This window comes from Trachypithecus francoisi, unplaced genomic scaffold, assembly GCF_009764315.1.
Source record: "Trachypithecus francoisi isolate TF-2019V2 unplaced genomic scaffold, Tfra_2.0 Contig00224, whole genome shotgun sequence".
In the NCBI taxonomy this organism is placed as follows: domain Eukaryota; kingdom Metazoa; phylum Chordata; class Mammalia; order Primates; family Cercopithecidae; genus Trachypithecus; species Trachypithecus francoisi.
The window spans coordinates 60,903-86,358 of NW_022680513.1; the positions used below are offsets into that span (position 1 = coordinate 60,903).

At 34.6% G+C, this 25,456-nt stretch overlaps 1 protein-coding gene across 1 annotated transcript in view; it reads right to left on the minus strand.

Moving 5' to 3' along the window:
- Positions 1–25,456, minus strand: part of LOC117079521 (deleted in azoospermia protein 1-like) — a 72,002-nt gene that overhangs the window by 23,301 nt on the left and 23,245 nt on the right. Inside the window, 7 exon segments of the mRNA XM_033203556.1 lie at positions 3,469–3,512; positions 11,077–11,104; positions 12,465–12,604; positions 12,694–12,757; positions 13,191–13,242; positions 13,796–13,887; positions 14,475–14,621. Of these exon segments, the coding sequence (XP_033059447.1) occupies positions 3,469–3,512; positions 11,077–11,104; positions 12,465–12,604; positions 12,694–12,757; positions 13,191–13,242; positions 13,796–13,887; positions 14,475–14,621 (567 nt within the window).

Here is a 25,456-nt window from a genome sequence, read left to right on the forward strand (position 1 = left end):
GTTATATGAGGAGGCATGTAGAAATCACTGCAAACAAAGAATAGCTAGACGAACTGCTAAACTTAGAGAAGAACAAAGTAGACAGACACATAAGGAGAGCTGTTTTCATTCTCTTTAGCAACTTGTTATATGGGGAGGGGGGCGGAAAGCAGCTTGGGTGTTTTAGAGGCAATACTCTTTCTTCTTCCTGTTCTTATTTAAGAGTAATTAACAGCAAAACATTTCTGTTTCTCTTCAACAAATTTTCTGTTGCTGGTAAAGCCAGATGCGGATTCTAGGAAGATACACGCTAATTCTAAAGCCACACTAACACTACCATTCTTTGATTACATAGTCTGTCATTATGTGGACCAGCCATTACTTAAGAACACAAAAAACTGAGAGAGAAATAGGCACTGTTGCTCCCATTAGAGTTTACAACTGGGTTAACAAGTTAAAAAAAAGTAAATAAAATATTAATATAAAGAACAATTTAAAAATATCTATGTGCATATATGACTTGGAAAAAAAATCAAGAATGAACAGCAAGTATATGTGTGGCTATTTCACTTAGCCTGAAGGACAACGTAACCGCTTTGTTCCCCAACAGGCCACTATGGTGGCATCTTAAAGAAAAACAGAAAACCAAAACTAATAAAATATTCCGACACATTTTCAAAAACACATGAGAAACACAATGTTGAAGTACTTATCCTGCTGTGTCCTTTTGTATTAATATAAAAGTAACAGAATGGAAAACGTTAAGTACTTTATGTTTCTAGTCTCAGATATTGTCGTAACTTTTACATAGAAATCTTCACCTTTTTCCAAATTTTCTGGAGTTGGCATTGTGGAAATCTCAGATACTATCTCTTTCAGTTTATTACCATAGTAACTATGGGTCACATATGTAGTCATATATATGAGAAGGGTTCTGGAGAACTACTATTGTGAAACAGCTAGCTAAAATAAAATATAATTGGAATTCTGTGCTCTAAAAAGTGGGTAATAATTTTATTTCAGTCTACCTCCCTAAAAAAAATTTATGAACATCAGTGTGGGTGTTTCTTTCGGCTATTTTGACAGCAAAGATGAAAACTACATCCTGAAATACAGAAGAGGACACCAGATCTCAGAAAACTGTTCTCCAGAAATGTTATTGCTAAGTATATCACTGTCAAAATACTACTCCATTACTTCTAAAAACTACAGAGGTGTTTATTCTAGACTAATTCTAAGGGTTTTCTTAAATTTTAGGTAAATTTCACTAGTTTACAATGATCAACTACTCAGGCAATTTGTATAAACAAGATAAATGTCTCGATAATACGTGAAAGCAAAAGCAAATCATTTCATTCCTTCTCACATTACCTGATAATTATATATAGGCATCTGACATCCAGTAGTGACTTGAACAGGTGAATTTGGATAAACAGGAAATGTCTGAAAATAAAGGGTACAGAAATAAAGAAAATGGTAAACTATTTTTTAAAATTAAAAAGAAATATTCCCAATAACAAAAATATAAAACACTTTTAAATATTGTTTTTCTATATAAAACAAGGCAGAATTCTAAATGAATGACTTTATGAAGAAAGAACTATTCCCTGTCAAGTGCTACATTTTGGATGTGAGGCGGGGAACAAATGACAAAAGAATTGACTATTTCACCAGGCAAACTTTACTTACACCGTATACTTATACACACTAGGAAGATATTTCTTATGCTGCCAATAAGGCTCCATTAAGACAGATTTCACTGTAAGTTAAATGAATAGATTTGCTATTTCCCCGTAAAAATACTGCTACGCTGTTTTGTATTAGACAATAATACAGGGTAATATGTAGTTGTACAGATGTTATGGCTTCTTCTGTGATGTAATGGCTTTCTCTGTACTTCATTCTGAAAATCTCGGTGCAGTATATAATCCAACACTGGAGAAGAGAAAATACAATGTCTTATATGTTTCAATAACTACTTATTGTTTGAAAACCTATAGGTAGCAGCATACATGGATACATCCAGATTCGGTAATGGCTCACAGTAAATGTTAGAACCAAGTAGGGCTTTTTTTCTAGCCATTGTTCAGAGAACATAAAAGAAGAAGAGGTATACATACACGTTTCAAGTACATGGAAAAATGTCAACAAAGGAGACAACAAACTTCTCTAAGTTTTGTAACTTAGAGAAGAATAAAGTAGACAGATACATAAGGAGAGCTGCTTTCATTCTCTTTAGCAACTTGGTATATAGGGAGGGAGGCGGAAAGCAGCTTGGGTGTTTTAGAGGCAATACTCTTTCTTCTTCCTGTTCTTATTTAAGAGTAATTAACAGCAAAATATTTCTGTTTCTCTTCAACAAATTTTCTGTTGCTGGTAAAGCCAGATGCAGATTCTAGGAAGATACACGCTAATTCTAAAGCCACACTAACACTACCTTTCTTTGATTATATAGTCTATCATTATGTGCATCAGCCATTACTTAAGAACACAAAAAACTGAGAGGAAAAAGGCACTGTTGCTCCCATTGGAGTTCACAATTGGGTTAACAAGAAAGTAAAAAAAGTAAATAAAACATTAATATAAAGAACCATTTAAAAATATTTCTGCGCACATATGACTCGGAAAAGAAAATCAAGAATGAAAAGCAAGTATATGTGTGGCTATTTCACGTAACCTGAAGGACAACATAACCCCCTTTGTTCCCCAACAGGCCACTATGGTGGCATCTTAAAAAAAAAAAACAGGAAACAAAAACTATTAAAATATTCCTACACATTTTCAAAAACACATGAGAAACGCAATATTACAGTATTTATCCGGTTGCGTCCTTCTGTATGATAATAAAAGTAACAGAATGGAAAACGTAAGTACTTTTATGTTTCTTGTCTCAGATGTTGTCGTAACTTTTATATATAAACCTTCACCTTTTTCCAGATTTTCTGGAGTTGGTATCGTGGAAATCTCAAAAGTTACCATCTCTTTCAGTTTCTTACCATAGATATAACTATGGGTCACAGATGTAGTCATATATATGAGAAGGGTTCTGGAAAACTACTACCGTGAAACAGCTAGCTAAAATAAAAATGTAATTGGAATTCTGTGCTCTAAAAAGTGGGTAATAATTTGATTTCACTCTACCTCTCTAAATAAATTTATGAAAATCAGTGTGGGTGTTTCTTTCGGCTATTTGACAGCAAAGATGAAAACTACATCCTGAAATACAGAAGGGGACACCAAATCTCAGAAAACTGTTCTACAGAAATGTTATTGCTAAGTATATTGCTATCAAAATATTACTCCATTACTTCCAAATAGTACAGAGTACAGAGGTCTTTATTCTAGACTAATTCTAAGTGTTTTCTTAAATTTTAGGTACACTTCGCTAGTTTAAAATGACCAACTATTCAGGCAATTTGTATAAACAAGTTAAAGGTCTCGATAATATGTGACAGCAAAAGCAAATCATTTCATTCCTTCTTACATTACCTGATAATTATATATAGGCAACTGATATCCAGTAGTGACCTGAACTGGTGAATATGGATAAACAGGAAATGCCTGAAAATAAAGGGTACAGAAAAAAAGAAAGTGGTAAACCATTTTTTAAAATTAGAAAGAAATATCATTCCTAATATAACAAAAATATAAAGCACTTTTAAATATTGTTTTTCTATATAAAGCAATGCAGAGTTCTAAATGAATGACTGACTTTATGAAGAAAGGAATATTCTCTGTCAAATGCTACATTTTGAGTGGTAAGGGGGAACAAATGACAAAAGAATTGACTATTTTGCCAGGCAAAGTTTACCTTACTTATACTGTGCACTTATTCACAGCCGAATTTATTTCCTACACTGCTGATAAGGCTCCATTAACACAAATTGCACTGTAAGTTAAATTAATACATTTGCTTTTTCCTCGTAAAAATGCTTCTAGACTGTTTTGTATTATATAATAATATAGGGTAATATGTAGTTGTACAGATGTTATGGCTTCTTCTGTGATGTAATGGCTTTCTCTGTACTTCATTCTGAAAATCTCAGTGCAGTATATAATCCAACACTGGAGAAGAGAAAATACAATGTCTTATATGTTTCAATAACTACTTATTGTTTGAAAACCTATAGGTAGCAGCATACATGAATACACCAGATTCGGTAATGGCTCACAGTAAATGTTAGAACCAAGTAGGGCTTTTTTTTTCCAGCCATTGCTTAGAGAAGGAAAAAGAAGAAGTATACTCTACATATTTCAATACATGGAAATATGTCAACCAAGAGAGCCACTGAAGAAATATTTCGTGACTATTTTTTACTTTATTTTCCATCAAAGAAAGTATCTTTTAAACTAAGACATAAATAAAACGAACTAAGAAGAATATAGACGTTATTTATCACAAATAAGTGATAGAGTATGTCAAATCCTACTTTAAATAACAATGTAACCATGATCAGAGATGACAGATGCCAAAAACTCATGGGATTTATATACATATAGTAAAACACATCAGAAATCTACCTATTCCAGAACCAGAATACATCCAGAAGTCACCATGCTATAAGAGGAAGCATGTGGAAATCACTGCAAATAAAGAATAGCTAGATGAACTGCTAAACTGAGAGAAAAAATAAGTAGACACATACAGAGAGATGTTTTCTTTCTCTAGCAACTCGTTATATGGGGGAATAGGGTGGAAAGCAGCTTGGGTGTTTTAGAGGCAATATTCTTTCTTCCTCCTATTCTTATTTAAGAGTAATTAACGGTAAAACATTTCTGTTTGCCTTCAAGAAATTTTCTATTGCTGGTAAAGCCAGATGCAGATTCTAGGCAGACACACGCTAATTCTAAAGCCACATTAACACTACCTTTCTTTGATTATATAGTCTATCATTATGTGGACAAGCCATTCCTTAAGAACACAAAAAAACGAGAGAGAAGAAGGTACTGTTGTTCCCATTGGAATTTATAATTGGGTTAACAAGAAAGTAAAAAAAAATAAATAAAATACTTATATAAACAACCATTTAAAAATATTTATAGGCACTCTGACTTGGAAAAAAAATCAAGAATGAACAGGAAGTATGTATGTGACTATTTCACTTAACCTGAAAACCCCTTTGTTCCTCAACAGGCCCCTACAGTGGCATCTTAAAAAAAAAAAAAAAAAAAAAAAAAAAAACAGGAAACCAAAATTATTAAAATATTCCTACACATTTTCAAAAACACATGAGAAACACAGTATTAAAGTACTTATCCTGCTGTGTCTTTTTTACTCTAGTAAAAGTAACAGAATGAAAAACTCAAGTACTTGATGTTTTGAGTCTCTGATGTTAACGTTTCTTTTATGTATAAAACTTCAACTTTTCCAAATTTTCTGGAGTTGGCATTGTGGAAATTTCAAAGATACTATCTCTTTCAGTTTATTACCATAGATATAATTACGGGTCACAGATATAGTCGTATATATGAAAAGGGATGCAGAAAACTACTATCGTGAAACAGCCAGCTAAAATAAAAGTATAATTGGAACTCTGTGCTCTAAAAAGTGGGTAATAATTTGATTTCATTCTACCTCCCTAAAAAAAAATTATGAAAATCAGCGTGGATTTTTCTTTCAGCTTTTTGACCGCAAAGATGCAAACTACATCCTGAAATACAGAAGGCGACACCAAATCTCAGAACACTGTTGTACAGAAATGTTATTGCCAAGTATATCCCTGTCAAAATATTACTCCATTACTTCTAAATAATACACAGGTCTTCATTCTAGACTAATTCTAAGTGTTTTCTTAAATTTTAGGAACACTTTACAAGTTTTAAATGACCAGCTGCTATTTGGGCAATTAGTGTAAACAAGTTAAAAGCCTCGATAATATATGAAAGCAAATCATTTTACTCCTTCTTACACTACCTGATAATTACATACAGGCAACTGATATCCAGTAGTGACTTGAACTGGTGAATTTGGATAAATAGGAAATGCCTGAAAAGAAAGGATACAGAAAAAAAGAAAATGGTAAACTATTTTTTTAAATTAGAAAGAAATATCATTCCCAATATAACAAAATATTAAAAAATTTTAAATATTATTTTTCTATATAAAACAATGCAGAATTGTAAATGACTGACTGACTTTATGAAGAAAGAAATATTCTCTGTCAAATACTACATTTTCGGTGGGAAGGGGGAACAAATGACAAAAGAATTGACTATTTCACCAAGCAAACTTTACTTATAATGTGTACTTATTCACACCCAGAAGTTATTCCTTACGCTGCCAATAAGGCTCCATTAAGACAGATTTCACTGTAAGTTAAATGAATAGATTTGCTATTTCCCCGTAAAAATACTTCTACGCTGTTTAGTATTAGACAATAATATAGGGTAATATGTAGTTGTACAGACGTTATGGCTGCTTCTGTGATGTTATGGCTTTTCCTCTACTTCCTTCTGAAAAACTAGGTGCAGTATATAATCCAATACTGGAGAAGAGAAAATACAATGTCTTATATGTTTCAATAAGTAGCTACTGTTTGAAAACGTATAGGTAGCAGCATACATGAATACACCAGATTCAGTAATCGCCCACAGTAAATGTAGAACCAAGTAGGGCTCTTTTTCTAGCTATTATTCAGAAAGGAAAACCAGAAGAGGTATACCCTACACGTTTCAAGTACATGGAAATGTGTCAATAAAAGAGAGACACCGAAGAACGATTTCACTACTATTTTGTTACCTTATTTTCCATCAAAGAAAGCATCTTTTAAACTAAGACATAAATAAAATGAACTAAGAAGAGTATAGATGTTATTCATCACCAATAAGTTACAGAGTATGTCAAATCCTACTTTTAATATCAATGTAATCATGATCAGAGACATGAGATGCCAGAAACTGAGGGGATTTATATACATATAGTAAAACACATCAGAAATCTATCCATTCCAGAACCAGAATACATCCAGAAATCACCAAGTTGTATGAGGAGGCATCTGGAAATCACTGCAAATAAAGAATAGCTAGACAAACTGCTAAACTTAGAGAAGAATAAAGTAGACAGACACGTAAGGAGAGCTGCTTTCATTCTCTTTAACAACTGGTTATAGGGGGCGGGGTGAAGAAGCTTGGGGTTTTAGAGGTAATACTCTTTCTTCTTCCTATTCTTATTCAAGAGTAATTAACAGCAAAACATTTCTGTTTCTCTTCAACAAATTTTTCATTGCTGGCAAAGCCAGATGCAGATTCTAGGAAGATACACGCTAATTCTAAAGCCACGTTAACACTACCTTCCTTGGATTATATAGTCTATCTTATGTGGACCGCCTATTGCTTAAGCACACAAATACCTGAGAGAAAAAAAGGCACTGCTGCTCCCTTTGGAGCTTACAATTGGGTTAACAAGAAAGTAAAAAAAAAACACATTAATATAAGAACCATTTAAAAATATTTATAGGCATATATGAGTTGGAAAAAGATCAAGAATGAACAGGAAGCATATGTTTGGCTATTTCCCTTAACCTGAATGACAACATAACACCGTTTTTCCCCAACAGGCCACTATGTTGGCATCTCAAAAAAAAAAAAAAAAAGGGAAACCAAATCTATTAAAATATTCCTAGACATTTTCAAAAACACATGACAACACAATTTTGAAGTACTTATCCTGCTGTGTCCTTTTGTATTATAATAAAAGTAACAGAATGGAAAACGTAAGTACTTGATGTTTCTGGTCTCTGACGTTATCATTATTTTATACATAAAACTTCACCTTTTCCAAATTTTCTGGAGTTGACATTGTGGAATTCTCAAAGATACTAGCTCTTACAGTTTATGACCATACATATAATTATGGGTCTTAAATACAGTCCTGTCTACAAAAATATATCCAGAGAACTACTATCATGTAACAGTCAGCTAAAATAAAAATACAATTGGAAGTCTATACTCTAAAAACTGAGTAATAATTTGATTTCACTCTATCTCCCTAAAAAATTTATGAAAATCAGTGTGGATGTTTCTTTCAGCTATTTGACAGCAAAGATGAAAACTACATCCTGAAATACAGAAGGGGACACTAAATATCAGAAAACTGTTCTACAGAAATGTTATTGCTAAGTATATTGCTGTCAAAATATTACTCCATTACTTCTAAATAATACAGAGCTCTTCATTCTAGACTAATTCTAAGTATTTTCTTAAATTTTAGGTACACTTCACTAATTTAAAATGACCAACTATTCGGGCAATTTGTATAAACAAGTTAAAGGCCTTGATAATACGTGAAAGCAAATCATTTTACTCATTCTTACATTACCTGATAATTATGTACAGGCAACTGATATCCAGTAGTGACCTGAACTGGTAAATTTGGATACATAGGCAATGCCTGAAAATAAAGGATACAGAAAAGAAGAAAATGGTAAACCATTTTTTAAAATTAGAAATATCATTCGCAATATAACAGATATATAAAAACTTTTAATATTGTTTTTCTATATAAAACTGCAGATTTCTAAATGACTGACTGACTTTATGAAGAAAGAATTATTCTCTGTCAAGTGCTACATTTTGGGTGTGAAGAGGGAACAAATGACAAAAGAATTGACTATTTCACCAAGCAAATTTTACCTTACTTATATTGTGTACTTAGGCCCACCCAGAAGTTATGTCTTACACTGGTGATAAGGCTGCATTAAGACAGAGTTCAATGTAAGTTAAATTAATACATTTGCTATTTCCCTGTAGAAATACTTCTAGACTGATCTGTATTTGACAATAAGGTATTATGGTAGGTTTACAGATGTTACAGATTTTTCTGTTCTTCACAGTGAAAAAACTAATACAGTATATAATCCACAACTGGAAAAGAGACATTATAATGACTGTTATGTTTCAACAAATACTTATTGTTTGAAAACATATAGATAGCAGCATGCATGAATACCCCCAGATTCAAGTAATGGCTCACAGTTAATGCTAATTAACAAGTCGGGCTTTTTTCTAGCCATTCCCCAGAGAAGGAAAAAAAGAAGACAGGTATACCTTACATGTTTCAAGTACATGGAAAATGTCAACAAATGAGAGGCACTGAAGAACTATTTCACTACTATTTTGTTACTTTACTTTATTTTCTATCCAAGAAAAATGTGTCTTTTAAACTAACACATAGGCCGGGCGCGGTGGCTCAAGCCTGTAATCCCAGCACTTTGGGAGGCCGAGACGGGCGAATCACGAGGTCAGCAGATCGAAACCATCCTGGCTAACACGGTGAAACCCCGTCTCTACTAAAAATACAAAAAAATTATCTGGGCGAGGTGGCGGGCGCCTGTAGTCCCAGCTACTCGGGAGGCTGAGGCAGGAGAATGGCGTGAACCCGGGAGGCGGAGCTTGCAGTGAGCTGAGATCCGGCCACTGCACTCCAGCCTGGGGGCAGAGCAAGACTCTGTCTCAAAAAAAAAAAAAAAAAAAAAAAAAAAAAAAAAAAAATAACACATAAATAGAACGAATGAGAAAATAAACGTTATTTATCACCAATAAATGATACAGTATGTCAAATCCTACATTAAACATCAAAGCAACCAGCATCAGAGAAATTACATGCCAGAAACTCACAAGATTTATAGGTAGAGTAAAACAGATCAGAAATCTACCCATTTCAGAACCAGAATATATCCAGAAGTCATCAATTTATATGAAGAGGTAACTGAAAATCATTTCAAATAAAGAATAGTTAGATAAATTGCTAAACTCAGAGAAGAATAAAGTAGGCAGACATATAAGGAGAGCTGCTTTCAAATATTTTAGGAACTAGTTAAATGGTGGAAAGCAGTTCAGGGGTTATAGAGGTAATACTCTTTTTAATCCTATTCTTATTTAAGAGCAATTAAGAGAAAAACATTTCTGTTTCTCTTTGTCAAATTTTTTACGGTTGGTAAATCCAGATGCAGAGCCTAATCAGATACATGTTATTCTAAAGCAAAATTAATACTACCTTTCTTAGATAAAGCCACATTAGGATGATCTTTCTCAGATTAAATAGTGTATCAACTGAACACTTATCATTATGTGGATAAGCAATTGCTTAAGCATACAAAAACCTGAGAGACAATAAGGCACTGTTGCTCCCATGGGAGATTATAATTGGCTTAAAAAGAAAATAAAAAAACGTACCACAGTAATATAAAGAACCTTCTAAATTTTTTATAGGCATATATGACATGTAAAAATCAAGAAAGAAGAGGGAGTATATGCTTCCCTAATTCACTTTACCAGCGGTACAACATAACTCCTTTACTCCCCAAAAGGCCAGTGTAGTGGAATCTTAACAACAACAAAAAAAAAAGTAACCAAAATTACTTAAATATTTCTACGCATTTTCAAAAACACGAGATACATAATACTGAAGTATTTATCATGATGGCTCCTTTGTTATAATAAAATAAACAGAATAGAAAAAAGACGTACTTTAGGTTTCTATTCCCTGAAGTTCTTGTTGTTACTTCTATACATATAACCTCATTTTTTTCCGAATTTTCTGGAGATGGCATTGTGGAACTCTCAGTGTTCCTTGAATTTATTACCGAAGATATGATTATGAGTCACAGATACAGTCACATAGTTGAAAAAAGACCCAGAAAACTACTACCATGAAGTAGGCAAACTAAAATAAAATTATAATTGGAATTCTGTGCTACAAGAATTAGCTAGTAATTTTATTTTACTCTATCTCCCTTAAAAACTGGAGAAAGTCAGGATGAGTATTTCAGCTCTTTGACAGCAAAGATAAAAAATACATGCTGAAACAAAGAAGGGAACACCAAATCTCAGAAAACTATTCAACAGAAAAGTTCATGCTAACTATATTGCTGTAAAAATATTATTTCACCACTTGTAAGTAATACAGAGGTCTTCATTACACTACTTTGTGTTTTCTTAAATTTTAGGTACGTTTCACTAGTTTAAAATGAAAATTATTCAGGCAATCTGTATAAACAGGTTGAAGGCCTCAATAGTGGCTGAAAGTAAATCATTTGACTCCCCAGGCAATTACCTGATAATTATATACAGCCAACTGATTCCCAGTGATGACTGCACCTGGTGAATTTGGGTAAGTAGGATATGCCTGAAAATAAAGTTTACAGAAATAATGGATTAACATGGTAAAACTTTTTTTAAAAATTAGAAAGAATTATCATTCCCAATATAAAAAAATATGAAAAACTTTAAAATATTATTTTTCTATACACAGCAATGCAGAATTCTAAATGAAGGAATGACTTTATGAAGAAAGAATTTTTCTCTATCAAGTGCTACCATTTAGGTGGGGAGGGGGAACAGACAAACGACAAAATAAGTGATTATTTCACTAGATAAGTTTACTTTATCTATACTGTATACTTATGCCCACCCCGATGTTATTTCTTACACTGCTGATAAAGCTCTATTAAGATAGATTTCAACCTAAATTAAATTAATACCTTTACTATTTGGCAAAATATGTTGACTGATTTGTATTGCATAATATTACAGGGTAATACTGTAGTTCTTCTACAGATGTTATGGCTTTCTCTGTACTTTATTTCAAAAAACTAAGGGCAGTATATAATCCACAACTGGAAAGAGACAGTATAAAGTCTTCAATGTTTCAATAAATACTTACTAATTGAAAACATACAATGAGTAGCATGCATGAATACACCCAGATTCAGTAATGGTTCACAATAAATGTCAGAAACAAGTAGACCTTTTTTTCCAGCCATTGTTCAGCAAAGGAAAAAGAAGAGGTATAACTCACACGTTTAACGTACATGGAAAATAAGAAACTGAAGAACTATTTCACTATTATTTGGTTATCTTATTTTCCATCAAAGAAAATGTCTTTTAACTAAGACATGAAAAATGGACTAAGAAGAAAATAAATATTATTGATCACCAAAAAGTGATGAGTATGTCAAATCCTACTGTAAATATCAAAGCAACCAGCATCAGAGACATTACATGCCAGAAACTCATAGGATTTACAGATAGACTAAAACAGATCAGAAATCTACCCCATTTCAGAACCAGAATATATCCAGAATTTATATGAGGAGGCATCTGGAAATCACTGCAAGTAAACAGTAGCTAGATTAACTGCTAAACTTAGAGAAAAACAAACTAGGCAGACAAGTAAAGAGAGCTGTCTCCAGATACTTTAGGAAAAAGCTATATGGGGTGAAAACGGAAGATACAGGAAGAGATGTGTTCATGTGTCTGCAGAGGTCATTTCTAAGAGAAAGACTTACAAAGTATGTAGAAGATTTTTAGCTCATATAACAAACACTAAGAAGAAGAAATTTCTAACAGAAATAATAAATTTCCCATCACTCAAGGTATTCAAACAGGGATTCTATTGCCACTTACTGGGGAAAGTACAGATACAATTCCACAGAGGGTACGATGACTACGATAAACAAGAGAACAAGAACATAAGCACTTCTCACCTGAACGTACTGAGTTACAGGATTCACTGCTATTGGGGGCGGAAGGTAATTTTCAGCATTTGGATTACTCCAGACATTTCGAAACTGTGGTGGAGGAGAAGGATTAAATACCAAAGGACGTGGCTGCACATGACGAACACCTTATAAAAAGCAAGAATAAAAAGCCTAGTTTTAGTTATTTGAAAAGCTACACGTGTCAAAAAGAATGCCAATTTCTTTTCCTACTCACATAAATTTTGTTTTCTGATTGCAGGGCCCAGCTTCAGTTTTTTACCCTGGATATGGACCTGTGACTGAAAATAAAACAGTAACAAAATAAGAATCAGTTTTCAAGTCTTGACTTGCAAGACCTGGGTAAATACCTAAAGCCTTCTCAAGTTCCTATTATCAGAGAAGATCAGTGACAACTACACACCAAATTAAAATTTGTCATCATGAAGCTACCTTACTTACCCTTACTACTCTAATCAGTGTCAAGAGGCATCAAGTGAATGGTGATCAAAAACTTTTCATCACCCTTTCTACAACTCTTCCTGCCTGTAGTTCATGAACCTAGGTGTCCAGTCAAAAATAAACAGGATCTAACAAGTTATGTGGTTACTCTAAGTTTGGATTTTGAACAGAAAGTGTATCTTTCTCCAAATTTTACACAAGACTTAGTATATCACTAACAGTAAATGTTATATCAATAAAATAAATAATAGATTTTTCTATTAGATTACTTACTTCTACTATCTTCTGGACATCCACGTCATTAAAAAAGGAAACAAATCCATAGCTATAAAGGCAGAGAATAGGTGAAGTATAAAATAACCAGTATACAGTACATGGTCAAGAACTTCTACTATTCTATATACAGAAGGGATCATAACAAAAGCTGAGTAACATATCATGGTAAGATTTGTTAACACGTACATGATAGATCCTCTACAAATACTACCTTTCTTAAGCAGAACTATGTCAAAGTGTGCTAAGGTTAGGGCAGTGTGAAAACTTTATTGATTAACAAAGAATTCTTATCTGTGAACCTGAATTTCACTTACTATCTAAGACAAGGTGGTTAAAATTTAAGATACTGTGCAGCGTATGAAGAAAAGAGTTATCTGAGAAAACTGATAACTCATTTGCATGAAATAAAAATTGGGGACATTTTAAAACAAATATTAGAAAAATGATGAAATAAAAGAGCTGGCAATAACGTTATCCCCTACATGAAAGAAATTAACAATGCAAAAAATTTCATTTAAACAAGTGTCAGAATATCAATTTTTAAGTCTTCTCTGATACTTATAGGTGACTAGAGTTCAGATATTTTTGATAAAACTACTCACCCTTTGGACACACCAGTTCGAGCCACGATTACCTTTACTTCTTTCACTGAACCATATCTACCAAAGTAGCTTCTAATCTCAGTTTCATCCATCTATGGAAAAGAATTGAACTTCAAGAGTAAGACGAGCATTCAAAAATTTCTACTTCACCACAACTTTACTACCATAAGGTGAAAATTTCTCCTCACATTTATCCCCAAATGATGAGTGGTTATTTGTCAAACATATTTTTAGGGTCTGGCACAGTGGCTCACGCCTGTAATCTCAGCACTTTGGGAGGCCGAGATGGGTGGATCACGAAGTCAGGAGATCGAGACCATCCTGGCTAACCTGGTGAAACTCCGTCTCTATTAAAAAATAGAAAAACTAGCTGGGCAAGGTGGCGGGCACCTGTAGGGCCAGCTAATCCGGAGGCTGAGGCAGGAGAATGACGTAAACCCGGGAGGCGGAGCTTGTAGTGAACTGAGATCCAGCCACTGAATTCCAGCCTGGGGACAGAGCGAGACTCTGTCTCAAAAAAAAAAAAAAAAATATCTTTTTAGTATCTATGGGTCAAACGTAAAACCAATTCTAAACCTCTAAGAAATACAAAAAAAAAAAAAAAATACATCAGTAACAGGGCCCAAATCCCATTGCTCATAATGTACTTTAAGGCAAAAATGAGTTATGAATACAATACCCTATCATCAATTCCACCAACAAAAACAGTGTTTGGCATGATTCTGCCTTCTGGTAAAACACAGCCTTGGCTAGCTGCAGCTGATGAAGACTGGGTGTTGGTCTCTCTGGAGATGACCGTGTTTGGAGTCACAGGATTTGCAGCAGACTGTAATTTGGAAAGTAGACATCATAATTAGATATACAGGCAAAACCCATACATAATGTGAAATATAATTTTTGTGTTTTAAGTATAAAATATTTTATATAAATTATTTTCATTGTAAATTAGTCACCACTGCGGCTTAGTTCAGGTTCAGGATTTAAACTAATCAGAGTACATCCGCATGGAATTTTAACCAAACGATATAGTACTTTCTTAAACCCAGTGTTGCCCATCACCGAGTCTTGTACAATGCTGTGAAAGAATACTTATTTAGTATCTGTGAAAATACTATGCAAATTAGTTAAACTAGAAAGTTCAGATTTATATAGTTACTAAAATCATCCTGTTCTATAAAAATAAACTACACTCTACTGAGTAGACTAAGGATAAATCTGAAAACAAAAAAGCCACACCCAAAAGAAAATAAGTCTTAAAAGTTTTAAACCAATTTGTCTTTGTTTGCCTTTTTCACCAAAATTAACATGAGTTTTTATAATGTTAACACTCCCTGTATTCGTATGCCTGCTTTACGTTGGAAATGGATCATGGAAACATTACTTGCTCAGATGTCACAGCTCCTTCTAAAAAAAGGGTTATAATCCTCTTCCCTAACGCCAGGGTGTTCAAAGCACCTTTGAAATCACATTTTTCTTCCTGAGTAACACCAAATCGGTACGATAATTCTAATTTTCACAATGGGCTGACACGTATAAATGATACCATCTTCAGTTTCAGTTAAAAAAACCACATACATATAACTCATTAATTTTCTAGGTTCTGATCAGAACTGTCTTTATACTTTCCACAGTAGACTCTAAGGTTAATGAAAAATTTTCTGAAGTAGTATTCATAAGTACTATCCATGTTGGAGAAAAAATATAGCGTAGTGCAAGAAAAATTAATTTAGCCAGGAGAGCTAAGTTTATATCCCTTACGGGTAAGTGGTTATAATCCACTGACTTGCCAGCTGTGTATCTCTGGGAAAACTGCTTTGAGAATGAAATGAGATAAGATCTGTAAATTCATTTTGTATGTATAAAGTGGTAAAAGTGGTATGTTAGTGTAAGTTAGTGTCTTGTTATTTGAATTAATATTTTCAGCAGATGTTTTCTCAAGTTTCTTTTCAGGCTTTACTATTATAGCTGACTTATTTTGAAGAAATTTTAATTAAGAACTAATTGAAATATCAGGAAATTGTGACACATCATTAATTTAAAAATCATTGGTGAAGTGCCTGTTGACTATAAAAGGTAACTACAAAAAGCTGTAAAAGAGTAAGTTATTACACATATAAGTGTTTGAAAGAAAACAAAAGAAACTGTGTATCCTTTTGAAAAGCACAGTGATGTTACAGAAGTTAATAAGAGTTCCTGCTTTGTTAATTAGATGCTAGAAGTTACTGATTCTACACAGCTTTACTAGAGATGAAATCTCAATTGTCAAATCAACAAATGCCACGTTTACTGCTTTCTCTATTCTTTTGTGCTTGTCCTTGCTATTTTGGGTTTGTAACTATTTCCTAATTCTCTCCTTTAACAGGGCTAGCTCATGACAATGATGTGGAAGAAAAATTTAAAAAATGATTTCTAAATTTCTTTCTAAAAATGTCTTACCTTATCATTTTTCTAAAGGATATTAAACTCTATTATCCTGAACTGCTGGGAACCTGATTAGATTTCCCTTCTCTACAGACAATTTACCAACCCTTTCTCAGTTCATTCAGAAATCCCAAACAGAATAAAAAAAGAAAAAAGAAAAAAGAAAGAAATTCTGAAGTTCTTGTAGTTTCTTTTTCTCCTTTTCATTTCCCCCTGCTTTGTGGATGAACTTTGGATATGTTTGCCTTTGATAAACAAGCTATATTACAGTATTGTCTCTGCACCACAGTGTTTGGACGTATTTTGATAAGTGTAACATGTGGCAGAAAACTGTGTCAGATTATGAGAGGATATGGAAATGTACTGATTCTCAACTGGGGAAGATTTTTGAGCCCCAGGGGCAATTAGCGATGTTTAGAGATTGGTTGTCACAACTGAGATCTATTCCTGGAATCTGTTGGGCTGAAGGGCCAGGAATACTACTACTGCACATCCTATAATGTAAAAACAGCCTCCTACAATAAGGAATTATTTGCTCCAAAATTTGAAAAGGGTGTGGTTAAGAGACCTTGTGACAGTGCCACAAGAATTGAAGAGGAAAATTGTTGTTTGGGAAGGACCTGATTTCCACTGCTTAGTAAAGTAAATCTTTTCATGACCTCAGTTTCAGTTTCCTTGTTTGAAAATGAATGGTTGGAAAAGATCCAGGGTCTCTTCTGATTCTCAAACTCTATACAATTGTAAAATGGATACTGGAAACAACAGTAGTTTGGTAAAGAGCAAAAAAGCATTTGATATTATAAGAAATTTGACTTTAGCTTGGATCTTGCAAACTAGCTGCCTGCTTAACCGGAATTCTACATACAAAATTCACCGAATCACTTTAAAAGCGCCATTAACATTTTCAATTAAGGAAGTCACCATCATGTCCTAGTACTCAGCCAGCAGGCTGCACTCAAAGCTAGCAAAAAATCAATGTACTTCAATTTTTGCAATGTACTTCATTTTTACTATGGTTTTTTGGCAGTAATTGTTCAATTTCTACTGTGTACATATTTATACATACTTATATAATGTGCAATAAAAAATCTACAATCAATAGACTACCTTTGGGTAGTTTTAAACTATGACCAACAATATAAATGAATGCTTAGGATAAACAAAAGTTTCATTTTAAAGACAGTGCTATCGCAACCGTCAACAGCATTCTGAAAACAAACTGCAATAAATAGATAATTTTCTTAATCATATCTTCAAGCGAGTTGAGAAATTTTGAAATGAGAAATGTTGGAGTAGTAAACAGGCATAAGCTTCAAGACTATCATATACACAACTCTCATTGCTATTTATAACAATATATTCCTTGTTATATGTAGACAATCCAGTGACAAAGACAGTTAAAAGCTGGAAAAAAATATCATTTAAACTCCTGGGATGTCCGCTCCTTTGCCAGTATAATCTACTTCAATTACTATGTGAACACGCAAGCAAACTGGTATTTACATAAACTGACCTTGAAAAAGCCTATCATTTGTAGTCATCAAAGTTACACTCACAGCAACAGGAAGAGGAGCAAATAGAGAATGCTAAAGTTAAGAAAACATGACGTGAAAATCAGAATCACTACTTTCAGTAAATCCAAAAGCAGACACTCAGGGAGCGGGGGTGTGGAGGATTAAATTCAAGCAGTAAACAATCCTGGCAAAACTAAGCAAGAAAAAGCAAGAAAGCAAAAGTATATATGAGACCTGCACAATGGGTTGTGGCCACAAATAATAAAAGAAAGCTACGCGCAAACTCCATTTTCAAACAGGAAAACAGTATTTCTCAATGTATTTTACAAAGCTAAAAGCATGTTAAGTAACAAAGCCTCATCCAGATGATCCACCCCTGCCCTCAACACAAACACAAAATTCCAGCAATATATAGAGTGTTAAGTTTATACTGGGAATGCAAGAATACTCCACTCACAGGATACGTTATTTTAATTCATCACTGTAAAAGCATTTGATAAAATACACCACTCATTTTTAAATTTTTTAAAAACCAAAGTAAAACAGAAATAGAGGACTCTTATTTTCCATCAATCTAATTCTACTCTATCATCAAACTTACAAGTGAAATACTAGAGTCAACTCCTTTGAAATCAGGAATAAGGTAAGGGTCCCAGGGAACCTCCTTATTATTACTGAATATTTTTTCCACTATGTACGACAAAACTGAATATTAATACAAAGTTTTTATGAATCAATAAGAAAAATAAAATTTAAAAGGAAATTTAAAAAGCTAACGATCAATGATCAGCTTCATGGATGACTTAAAAAAGCACAGATCAACATAATGTAGTATTTTTCAGCTATTAGGTTGACAATTTTAAAAATCCTAGTAACTTTCCTTAGCATGGGTGTGGAAAAGAAAGCACTCTACACACCATCAGTGAGAAAAATACTGATACATGATTTACCAAGAGTACCTTGGAAAAGGTTTATCATAATCTGATAGGCGGGGATACTCACCACTATACTAATTAGGAGAATTAGTTTAAAAAATTGTTATAAAAGGTGCAAAGTGCTTTCACCCAGCAATTACACTTACAGTAATTAATCTCAAGAAATTAATAGTACAAGCATGCCAAGATATTTACACAAAGATATTCATAGTATTATGTTTTTTATTTTTGAGACTGAGTCTCCTTTTGTTGCCTAGGCTGGAGCGCAGTGGCAGGATCTTAGCTCATGGCAATCTGCTTCCCAGGATCAAGTGATTCTGCTGCCTCAGCCCCCTGAGTAGTTGGGATTACAAGTGCGCGCCACCACGCACCACCCCACTTGGCTAAGTATTGTAGCTTTTAGTAGACAAAGAAAACAAAAATCATTCAAATATTGCTTCACGTTTTCACAAACACATGAGTTACACAGTATTTTTGAAGTATATACACTGGCTCCTTTCATTTTGTATTATAATCAAAGAAAACAGAACAGGAAAAAGAAGTACTTAAGGTTTCCAATCCCTAACGTTCTTGTTGTTAATTCTATATGAAAAACCTCACCTCTTACCCAATTTTCTGGGGCTGGTATTGTGGAAATCTCCAAGATATTTGTTATTTGAATTTATTACCATAGATACGATTATGGGTCATATATACAGTTATACCTATGAAAACAGACTCAGAGAACTACTGTCATGAAGCAGCCAGCTAAAATAAAAATGTAATTCAAAATCTGTGCTCTAAAAATCTGGTAGTAATTTTATTTCACTCCGTCATTCTAAAAAATTGATAAAAGTCAGTCTGGATGTTTCGGCTATTTGACACCAAAGATGAAAATAAACTATGCTACAATACAGAAGGGCACACCAAGTCTCAAAAAACTGTTCTATAGTAAAGTTATTGCTAAGTACATTCCTGTCAAAATATTACTCAATTGCTTCTAAATAATACAGAGGTCTTCATTCTAGATTAATTGAGTGGCTTCTTAAATTTTAGGTACCTTTCACTAGTTTAAAATAGCAAACTATTCAAGTAATTTGTATAAATAAAGGTCTCAATTATATCTGAAAGCAAATCATTTTACTCCCTCTTAACCTACCTGATAACTATATATAGGCAAATGATATCCAGTGATGACCTGAACTGCTGAATGTGGATAAGGAGGCTATGCCTAAAAATAAAAGTTTTCCGGTAGGAACAAATGAATACAGTAAAATAGTTTGTTAATTAGAAATACCATTCCCAAAATTAAAAAATATGAAAAACTTTAAAACATTCATTAGTTTTCTATATACAGCATTGCAGAATTCTAAATGAGTGATTGATTTTATGAAGAAAGAAAGATTCTGTGAATTGCTACCCTTTGGGTGGGGAAGGGGAACAGACAAATGACAAAAGAGACTATTTCACCAGACAAGTTTTCCTTATTTATCCTGTGTACTTTTATGCCCACCCAGAAGTTATTTCTTATGCTGGTGATCAGGCTCTATTTAAGACAGATTTCAATGTAACTCAAATTAATACATTGCTATCTCTTTGTTAAAATACTTCTAAGGAGTTTTGCATTTGACAATACTATAGGGTAATACGAATGTTATGATTCTCCTACAAATGTTATGATTTTTTCTGTACTTCACTTTGAAAAACTAAGTGCAGAATATATCTCAAAACTGGAAGAGAGACACTATAATGTCTTCTATCTTTCCATAAATGCTTACTGATTGAAAACGTATAGGCAGCAGCACACATGAACACAGCCAGATCAAGTTATGGTTCACAGCAAACGTTAGAAACACACTAAATGTTAGAAACAAGCAAGGTTTTTTACCTAGCCATCGTTCAGAGAAAAAAAAAGAAGCAGAGGCATACCCTACATATTTAAAGTACACGGAAAATGTCAACAAATGGAGAGACACTGAAGAACTATTTTACTAATATTTTGTTACTTCATTTTTCCATTAAAGAAAGTGTCTTTTAAACTAAGACATACATAAAAGAAACTAAAAAGAAAATAAACATTACTTATCACCAATAAGTGATAGAGTATGTGAAATCCTACTTTACATATCAGAGTGACCAGGATCAGAGAAATTAGAGGCTAGAAACTCACAGGATTTATAAATATAGTGAAACATATCAGAAATCTACCCATTCCACAACCAGAATATATCCAGAAGTCAGCAATCTATAGGAAGAGGCGTCTGGAAATCACTGCAAGAAAAGAACAGCTGGATGAACTGCTAACCTTAGAGAAAAATAAACTAGGCAGACACATGAAGACAGCTGCTTTCAAACATTTTCGGAACTAGTTCCTATGGGGGGAAAGCAGCTCAGGTGTTTTAGAAGTAATACAGTTTTCTTCCTGTTCTTATTTAAGAGTAATTAACAGCAAAACATTTCTGTTTCTCTTCAACAAATTTCTTTTTTTTTTTTACGGATGGTAAAGCCAGAGACAGATTCCAGGAAGATACATGCTTATTTTAAGGCCACATTAATACCACCTTTCATGGCTTATATAGTCTATTAGCAAGTAAGTGAACTCTTATCATTATGTGGAACAGCCATTGCTTAAGCATGGAAAATCCTGAGAGAGAAAAAGGCACTGATGCTCCCATAGAAGTTTATCATTGGATTAAAAAGAAAGTAACAAAACATATCACACTAATATAAAAGACGATTCAATATTTATAGGCATATGTGACATAGAAAAAAATCCAGAAAAAACAGGGAGTATATGTTTGGCACATTCACTTTATTGGAGGTATAGCATAACTCCTTTGCTCCCCAACAGGCCACTGTGGTGGCATCTTGAAAAAACAAAAATGAAACCAAAATTATTCATATATTGGTTTTCAATACCTACATATTTTCAAAAACACATGAGATAGACAATATTGAAGTACTTCTCATGATGGCTCTTTGGTTAACAAAAAAAAAAAAAAGATCAGAAAAAGAAGTACTTTAGGCTTCTCATGCCTGAAATTCTTGTTGTTACTTCTACATACAAAACCTCATCTCTTCCCTGATTTTCTGCAGATTGTATTGTGGAACTCTCAAAGATATTAATTCTTTAATTTGTTACTGGAGAAATGATTGTGGGTCATAGATACAGTCGTATCGTTGAAAAGAGACCCAGAGAACTACTATCATGAACCAGCAGGCTAAAATAAAAATACAATCGGAGTTGTGTGCTCCAAGAATTGGGTAATGGTTTTAGTTCACTCCTTGTCTCTACAAAATTCATGCAAGTCATTCTGGATGTTTCAGCTCTTTGATAGCAAAGATAAAAAGAAAAAATACATGCTGAAAGAAAGAAGGGAAAACCAAATCTCAGAAAACTGTTCTATAGAAAAGTTACTGCTAAGTATATTGTTGTAAAAATATTATTTCATCACTTCTAAATAACAGAGGTCTTCATTACACTAATTCTAAGTGTTTTCTTAAATTTTAGGTACATTTCACTAGCTTAAAATGATGAATCATTCAAGCAATTTGTATAAGCAAGTTGAAGGTCTCAATAGTATCTGAAAGTAAATCATTTTCCTCCCTCTTCAATCGCCCGATAATTATACACAGGCAATTGATATCCAGTGATGACCGCACCTGGTGAATTTGGATAAGTAGGATATGCCCGATGAAGTTGACAGAAATAATGGGTTAATATGGTAAAATTTTTTTTAAATTAGAAATAAATATCATTCCCAACATAATAAAAACACGAAAAACTTTAAACTATTATTTTTCTATATACAGCAACGCAGAATTCTAAATGAAGGACTGACTTTATGAAGAAAGAAATATTCTCAGTCAAATGCTACCCTTTGGGTCGGAAGGGAGAACAGACAAGTGACAAAAGAAGTGACTACTTCATCAGACAAAGTTCACCTTATTTATACTGTGTACTTACGCCCACCCAGAAGTTATTTCTTACACTGGTGATAAGGCTCCATTAGGATAGATTTCAACTTCAGCTAAATTAATACATTTCCTATCTCTTTGGCAAAATACTTCTCGATGTTGTGTATTTGACAACAGTATAGGGTAACATTGAAGTTCTTCTACAGATATTATGGCTTTCTCTGTACCTCATTACCAAAAACTAATGGCAGTACATAATCCACAACTGGAAAAGCGATAGTATAATGTCTTCTCTTTTTCAATAAACACTTACTAATTGAAAACATACAGGTAACAGCATTAATGAATACATCCAGATTCAGTAATGGCTCACAGTACATGTTAGAAACAAGTAGAGCTTTCTTCCCAGCCATTGTTCAAAGAAAGAAAAAGAAGTGGGGGGGCAGAGCAAGATGGCCGAATAGGAACAGTTCCAGTCTCCAACTCCTAGCACGAGCGACACAGAAGACCGGTGATTTCTGCATTTTCAACTGAGGTACTCGGGTCATCTCACTAGGGAGTGATGGACAATCAGTGCTGGTCAACTGCTGCAGCCTGACCAGCGAGAGCTGAAGCAGGGCGAGGCATCGTCTCACCTGGGAAGCGCAAGGGGGAAGGGAATCCCTTTTACTAGCCAGGGGAACTGAGACACACAACACCTGAAAATCGGGTAACTCCCTCCCCAATACTGCGCTTTAAGCAAATGGGCACACCAGGAGAATATATCCCACACCTGGCCAGGAGGGTCCCACGCCCACGGAGCCTCCCTCACTGCTAACACAGCACTCTGCTGCGATCTATCCGCAAGGCAGCAGCGAGGCTGGGGGAGGGGCATCTGCCATTGCTGAGGCTTAAGTAGGTAAACAAAGCCACTGGGAAGCTAGAACTGGGTGGAGCTCACAGCAGCTCAAGGAAACCTGCCTGTCTCTGTAGACTCCACCTCTGGGGACAGGACACAGCTAAAAAAAACAACAGGGGAAGAAGCAGAGGCCTCTGCAGACACGAACGACTCTGTCTGACAGCTTTGAAGAGAGCAGTGGATCTCCCAACACGGAGGCTGAGATCTGAGAACGGACAGAAAGCCTGCTCAAGTGGGTCCCTGACCCCTGAGTAGCCTAACTGGGAGACATCCCCCACTAGGGGCAGTCTGACACCCCACACCTCACAGGGTGGAGTACACCCCTGAGACGAAGCTTCCAAAGTAAGAATCAGACAGGTACACTCGCTGTTCAGCAATATTCTATCTTCTGCAACCTCTGCTGCTGATACCCAGGCAAACAGGGTCTGGAGTGGACCTCAAACAATCTCCAACAGACCTACAGAAGGAAAACTATCAAACAGGAAGGACACCTATACAAAAACCCCATCAGTACGTCACCATCATCAAAGACCAGAGACAGATAAAACCACAAAGATGGGGGAAAAGCAGGGCAGAAAAGCTGGAAATTCAAAAAAATAAGAGTGCATCTCCCCTTGCAAAAGAGCGCAGCCCATCGCCATCAACGGATCAAAGCTGGTCAGAGAATGACTTTGACGAGATGAGAGAAGAAGGCTGCAGTCCATCAAACTTCTCAGAGCAAAAGGAGGAATTACGTACCCAGCGCAAAGAAACTAAAAACCTTGAAAATAGAGTGGAAGAACTGACAGCTAGATTAATTAATGCAGAGAAGGGCATAAACGAAATGACAGAGATGAAAACCATGACACGAGAAATACGCGACAAATCCACAAGCTTCAGTAACTGACTCGATGAACTGGAAGAAAGTATCAGCGATTGAGGATCAAATGAATGAAATGAAACGAGAAGAGAAACCAAAAGAAAAAAGAAGAAAAAGAAATGAACAAAGCCTGCAAAAAGTATGGGATTATGTAAAAAGACCAAATCTACGTCTGATTGGGGTGCCTGAAAGTGAGGGGGAAAATGGAACCAAGTTGGAAAACACTCTTCAGGATATCATCCAGGAGAACTTCCACAACTTAGTACGGCAGGCCAACATTCAAATTCAGGAAATACAGAGAATACCACAAAGATACTCCTCCAGAAGAGCAACTCCAAGACACATAATTGCCAGATTCAACAAAGTTGAATGAAGGAAAAAATCTTAAGGGCAGCCAGAAAGAAAAGTCGGGTTACCCACAAAGGGAAGCCCATCAGACTAACAGCAGATCTCTCAGCAGAAACTCTACAAGCCAGAAGAGAGTGGGGGCCAATTCAATGTTCTTAAAGAAAAGAATTTTAAACCCAGAATTTCATATCCAGCCAAACTAAGTTTCATAAGTGAAGGAGAAATAAAATTCTTTACAGATAAGCAAATGCTTAGAGACTTTGTCAGCACCAGGCCTGCCTCACAAGAGACCCTGAAGGAAGCCCTAAACATGGAAAGGAACAACCGGTACCAGCCATTGCAAAAACATGCCAAAATGTAAACACCATCAAGGCTAGGAAGAAACTGCATCAACTAACGAGCGAAATAACCAGTTAATATCATAATGGCAGGATCAAGTTCACACATAACAATATTAACCTTAAATGTCAATGGACTAAATGCTCCAATTAAAAGACACAGACTGGCAAACTGGATAAAGAGTCAAGACCCATCAGTCTGCTGTATTCAGGAGACCCATCTCACATGCAGAGACATACATAGGCTCAAAATAAAGGGATGGAGGAAGATCTACCAAGAAAATGGAGAACAAAAAAAAGCAGGGTTTGCAATCCTAGTCTCTGATAAAACAGACTTTAAACCGTCAAAGATCAAAAGAGACAAAGAAGGCCATTACATAACGGTAAATGGTTCAATTCAACAGGAAGAGCTAACTATCCTAAATATATATGCACCCAATACAGGAGCACC